This window comes from Galeopterus variegatus, unplaced genomic scaffold (assembly GCF_000696425.1).
Source record: "Galeopterus variegatus unplaced genomic scaffold, G_variegatus-3.0.2 Scaffold3418, whole genome shotgun sequence".
Taxonomy (NCBI): domain Eukaryota; kingdom Metazoa; phylum Chordata; class Mammalia; order Dermoptera; family Cynocephalidae; genus Galeopterus; species Galeopterus variegatus.
Window position 1 is genome coordinate 227,114 of NW_007729529.1, and position 6,338 is coordinate 233,451.

General features: G+C 32.8%; 1 protein-coding gene across 1 annotated transcript in view; it reads right to left on the bottom strand.

Annotated features, from left to right (window-relative positions):
* The window catches only part of PKN2 (protein kinase N2), a gene marked incomplete at its 5' end in the record, with an annotated part of 54,033 nt that extends 51,569 nt beyond the window's left edge, over nucleotides 1-2,464 (bottom strand). The window contains 3 exons of the mRNA XM_008584999.1: nucleotides 1,278-1,491; nucleotides 1,587-1,732; nucleotides 2,347-2,464. Of these exons, the coding sequence (XP_008583221.1) occupies nucleotides 1,278-1,491; nucleotides 1,587-1,732; nucleotides 2,347-2,464 (478 nt within the window). The remainder of the gene's footprint in view (nucleotides 1-1,277; nucleotides 1,492-1,586; nucleotides 1,733-2,346) is intronic.
* Between the last annotated feature and the right edge of the window lie 3,874 nt (nucleotides 2,465-6,338).

Here is a 6,338-nt window from a genome sequence, read left to right on the forward strand (position 1 = left end):
ATTGTGCTGTAAACCTATGAAATTTAACCTAGACTCCTCGTATTGAGCATCAGAATTGTACCGCATCGTATCAGTAATTACCTTAAATGTAAAAGAATAAAACTATTCAATTAAAATTCAGATTGGCAGAATGGATTAAAAAAAAATGATCCAATAACATTATCTAAAAGAGACTCATATTAGATCCAAAGACACATATAGATTAAAAGTGAAAGGATAAAAAAGATACTCAATAAAAATAGTAACCAAAAGGGAATGGGGGTGGCTATTCTAATATCGGACAAAATAAAAAATTTTATAGGAGACAAAGGATATAAAGGATATCCATATACAGATAAAAGAGTCAATCCATCAAGAAAATATAATCATTATAAACATATACTCACCTAACAACAGAGCCCAAAATGTATGAAATAAAAGCCTACAAAACTGAAGGAAGAAATACAGACATTTCCACAAGTACAGGTGGAGACATCATTTCCCCGCTTTCAATAATGGACCTACTAGAATAGTTATAATCCAAAAAATGTAAAATAACAAGTATTGATGAGGATGTGAAGCAACTAGAACCCTCATTTCTGTTAGGACTATAAAATGAGACAGCTGCTACAGAAAAGTTTGATGGTTCCTCAAAAATTTAGATAGAGTTACCATATGACCTAGCAATATAATTACAGATATATACACCCCCAAATTGAAAATATGTGTTCAAACAAACCTGCACGCAAAACTTCATAGCACTATTCACAACAGACAAAAGGTAGAAAAACCCTAATGTCCTGACGAATAAACAAAATGTGGTATATACCCATACAATGGAATATTATTCAGCTATAAAAGGGAATGAAGTACTAATACAAGTTACAACATCAATAAGCCTTGAAAACAATATGTTAAGTGAAGGAAGCCGGACACAAAAGGCCACAAATTATATAACTCCATTTATATGAAATATCTAGAAAAGACAAATCTATAGAGACAGAAAGCCAATTAGTAGTTGCCAGGAGCTGGGAGGAAGGAGGAGTGACTGCTTATTGAGCATTGGTTTCCTTTCAGGGTGATGAAAATGCCCTAGATCTAGACAATGGTGATGCTTGCACAACACTGAGAATATACTAAATGCCTCTGAAATGCAAACTTTAAAATGGTTAAGACAATAAATTTTACGTTATGTGTCACTTACCAGTTTTTTTTTTAATCTGTGCACTTTTTTTTCTATTATTAAAACAAGATTAAAACAAAAATGCACAAAAATTCAGTAAATACATGCTACATACCCGTTAATGCTGCTGGTTTGGATAGTGTACTATATTGATTTTGTGTAGATATCATACTTTGACGTGGACTTAGTGTTGGTGATGCAACAAGTGAAAGCTCCTCAATAATAATACTGCTTTTGGGATGATTCTTGGGAAGTTCATTTAATCTTTGTTCTAAGGAATATTTTAAAAGGTCCAACTTCTGGCTTGATTCATTAAATCTTGCTTGAGCCTTGGACAGAGAAAGGACAATTGTTGTCATTTAAATAATCACATTCCTTGAGTAATGTATTTATTAAACAAATTAATTTTTTTATTTAAAATTACTTCTGAAAGTGCTTTTCTGTCTGTTACTTTTCCTGAGCCAAGCAATTTCATTACATTCTTTGCACCTTCTGCTACTGCAAACTCTATCCTAAAATGATGTCTTAATTCTTCCATCCGAAGCTCAAGAGGACTTATCACTGGTTTTGCTGGAAGAAAAAGAAAAAACCCCTTGATTTAACCATTTATTTGACTTTTTAATATGCAGTGATTAAAAATCATGAAAAATAAATGAATCTATATGACATTAAAAGAAAAGTGAGTCTTTATATCAGTAAAAACTAATATAATGTTGAAATTCAGAGCCTTCCATTTTAACCATTATACAGCTAAATAACAAATCTGAAGAAAAGATTTTAGAACTGAAGATATCCATATATTGCAACACCATGAAACAAATAGTTTCTAGTCTACTTTTAGCAACTAGCTGTAAAGATTCTCTCTGGAATTAAAAAAGAAACAAAGTCATACTCTTAGACATGCAACAGATTTTTAAAAATAAATCACTGATTTAAAGTATTTGATAGTCTATTAAAATGAAGAGATACAATTCTAGATCAGTATCTTCTTGAAATATGAGGGCCAAATATCTTAAAGCATCCATCTCATGTGAAGAGTATAAAACCCAAGATTAAAAACAAACAAACAAAAAATAAAACTTCCTCCCCCTTAACTTTTAATCACTGCCTCTTTCTTCTATAAGATTTATTTAGTACCATATGACTATAATAATAAGAATGACAATTTATCTCTATTCCGTCACCATTATCAAAAGCCAGTTCATTGGTCTGGACTGCCTGAAGAATCTGCATTCGTATGACTTCTATTTTTGTCTTGCTGTCCTGGAGCAGTTGCTGAGCTGTACCATGGAGCTTCCGATCCTATTAAAAATAAGTTTGAAAAGGTAAGCAAACAAAGGGACAAATGAAATATTTTCGTATTTTCTAAACAGATCAACTGATATATCAACAAGTGAAAACAAAGTTAAAAGAACACTGCGAGCACTATAATATATAATCTGGTAGGTACATCTACAAAAAGTCATCAAACTTACAGGGTGATAACTGAGAACTCCATTAGTTAAGACAATTTGAGAGAAAACAAATGAATCTTATCACTGTTGTGCTTTTTTTAAAATACATATTGTATATATTTGAGGTGTACAACATGATGTTTTGATACACGTAGTGAAATTATAGTCAAACAAACTGCAGTCAAACAAATTTACATATTCATCACCTTTTATAGTTACTCTTTTTGTGTACATGTGTTATTAAGAGCACCTGAAATCTACTCTGAGCAAATTTTCAGTATACAGTGTTATTTACTATAGTCCTCATGCTGTACATTAGATCTGTAGACTTATTCATCCTACCTAACTGCAAATTTGTATCCTTTAACCTACTTCTCCCCATTTCTTCTCCCTCCCTGCCCCTGGTAACCACCATTCTACTGTCTGTTTCTATTTATTCAAAAATTTTTTCCCCCAGATTCCATATATGTTTCTTTCTTTGTCTGGCTTATTTCACTGAGCATAATGTCCTCCAGGTTCATTCATATTGTCACAAATGGCAGTAACTCCTTTTTTAATACTAAATATTATATTGTACACACATACATATGTACACACATACACACACATCAATCACACGATTTTTTTTATCCATTCATCTGTTGATGGATACTGTAAGTTGTTTGAATCTTATTACTGTTTTTAAAAAATCCAAATCCAAATCACATTTGTAATTTTTCCCTGTTGTTTCTTTACACAAAATATAAAGAATTTTTCTTTACCATAATCAATAACTCTCAGACTCAGAAGCATACTATGGGATAGATGTCTCAGTGACTTAAGCCCAAAGAAATTAGGTAATTTCCTCCTATTCCATTACTTTACAGTTAAGCTTTCAGGGAGCTTCACACATGTAGGAAAACTTTTAAAATAGCTAATTACAAATAGTATTCGTATTCTCAAATTCTGCTAAAAAAAGTTAGAAAACAGCATTTGTCAAAACTGGTGATAATGAAGAAGGTCTCTTGAATCTCAAAAAATGAGACCTTCTCAATAAAGCTAGGTAGGGAGAAAGTTATACTAAATAAACTTGTCATCTCTTAAGACTTCAGGAAAAGTTCTGAATTAAATGAAATAATGTTATTGCTGTACTTCAATTAAGTTCCAGTAACACTGAATGTGAATGACAGAGGAAACTATAGGAGAATAAATAATGGCCCACCCAAAGATGTCCACGTCCTAATGCCTGAAACCTCGTTAATATGTTACCTTATATGGCAAGAGGATTTAAGGTAGCAGATATAATTAAAGTTATTAATTAATTGACCTTAAAATATAGAGATTATCCTGGATTATACAAGTAGGCCCAATGTAATGATCAGGTTCCTTAAATGTGGAAGGAGGCAGAAGAAGTCAGAGTGATGTGATGTGTGAAAAACTGGACCCACTGTTAGCTTGGAAGACAGAGGGAAGATGGCCATGAGCCAAGTAAGATAGGTAGCCTCTAGCAGCTTGAAAGAGCAAGGAAACAGATTCTCCCCTACATCATCCAGAAAGGAACGCAGCCTTGCCAACACTTTGATTTTAGATCAGTGAGATCCATTTCAGACAAAATAACTATAGGGGTTGGGCAATTAGCTCAGTTGGTTAGAGCACAATGTTGATAACATCAAGGTCAAGGGTTTGGATACCCCTACCGGCCAGTCACCTAAAAATGAAAAAGAAAAACCCTACAAAATTGTAAATAATAAATTTGTGTTGTTTTAAGCCACTAAATCTGTGATAATTTGTTACAGTAGCCATAGAAAACTAATATGAAAATTTTAAAAAGTATCAGAAGTTAACACCATGTCCTGCTTTGAGAGTTGGATTAGTTGTCAAAGAAAGATATCTACAAAAAAGAAATAATAGATAAAACTAAGCATCAAGTTAGGAAGCACTTATTCATAAAAATGGTCAATCTTTGCATGTTATTTAAGAATCTCTACTTTTATCACTAAGGTAATCAGTACTAATTTGGAAATAAAATAGTATACAGTCAATCTATATTCTACAGGAAACTCAAGACTAGAATCTAAGAGACAAGCATCAGTTGGGCAGAATCATTTCAATAACTCAAACACACATATATACTATATGACACTGAATAAAGGGGAGGATGGAGATATGCATGGTGGGACAGTAATTTTGCTACTATATAAGAAAAAAGGTGAACTGAATATATTGTGTTAAATACCAAACTCAGGTTAATATGCCACGGAGGAAAAAACAATTAGCAAATTTATGAAATTTATACATTTTTCTTATATTCCTTTCCTGTTCTCAAAGTCAATCTTTTAAGAAAGAGCTTCTAGTCAGATTTTGTTCTTTAATAAAGTGTTTAGACTTCTCACCAAAGAGACAGGCTCAAATAGTTTACTAAGTCTCTTAGATATCAGTTTATAACATTAAATAGACACACACTTGTTAATTGCGCTTTACCAATAATAATACTTAACTCTGTGTTTAATTATGACAATATTATATATGATTTTATGAATACGTCAATTCACCTTCCAAATTTAAAATGAAAATACTTTTTTCTTACTGTAATTTCTCTGCCTATCTCATATTAGGAACATCAGACAAACCAAAGATTTGAAATAACTATTCTTTGAGATCAGATCAGAGTAAGAGAAAAACTTAGTATTTTAAAGCTCATAATCTAATGGGACAAATATATTTTGCAATCAGATAGACTTGATCCCAAATCATTACATAAACTTGGACAAGTTACCTACCTTCTGAAAGCCTTAGGTTTCTTGCAGAAAGTCCATAAGTGGGGATACCCTCCTGATGGTGTTTGGATGTATTGTCCTCCCAGAACTCATGTGGAATTTGATCCCCGATGTGGCAGTGTTGGAAACTGATTGAGTCATGGGGGCAGACCCCTCATGAATGGATTAGTGCTCTCCCTAGGTGAGGGGACTAATGAGTGAGTTCTTGCTTTGTTAGTTCCTGCGAGAGCTGGTTCTTTAAAAGACCGTGGCACCTCCTCTCTCTCTCTTGCTTCCTCTTGCCATGTGATTTGCTTGTACCCGCCAGCTGCTTGCTGCTTTCCACCATGAGTAGAAGCAGCCTGAGGCCTGCACCAGATGCAGCTGTCCAGAATCGTAAGCCAAATAAACCTCTTTTCTTTATAAATTACCCAGTTTCAGGTATTCTGTTATGGCAACACAGACTAATACACATCCTAAAATATAGAGTTTTACAAAGATTGGATAAAACTAAAATTATATTGCCTAGCACATAATTGGCATTAAAATATTTCCTCTATTAAAGCAATAAAAATGATTAAAAATCTTATTTAAATGAAGTTCTAATATAACGATAAATATTAAGTAAAATATTTATATAATATGCTTTTTGACTAAGCTACTCTTGTTATTTTATCACCATGTGAAATAACAGTAGTTCTATCATGTACTTCTTTGGAAATACTCCTTTCTTAACTATTTCAATTCAACGTGCAAGGAACAGCAATTGTATTTAATTTTAAAAGTGAACTTCCCCACACAGATTTCTGAAGGATCTGTACAGATGTCAAAGTAAAATGGAGGCTTCTAAAACTTAAAGTAAGCTTTAGGATATTACCTATCACAGGCAATATATAATCGTTACATGTCAGTTTTATGCTACCCGCAGATATGTTAGCTAAGAAATGTGCTGAGAACTTCTGCTATAGCAATACCAAATCATTTCCA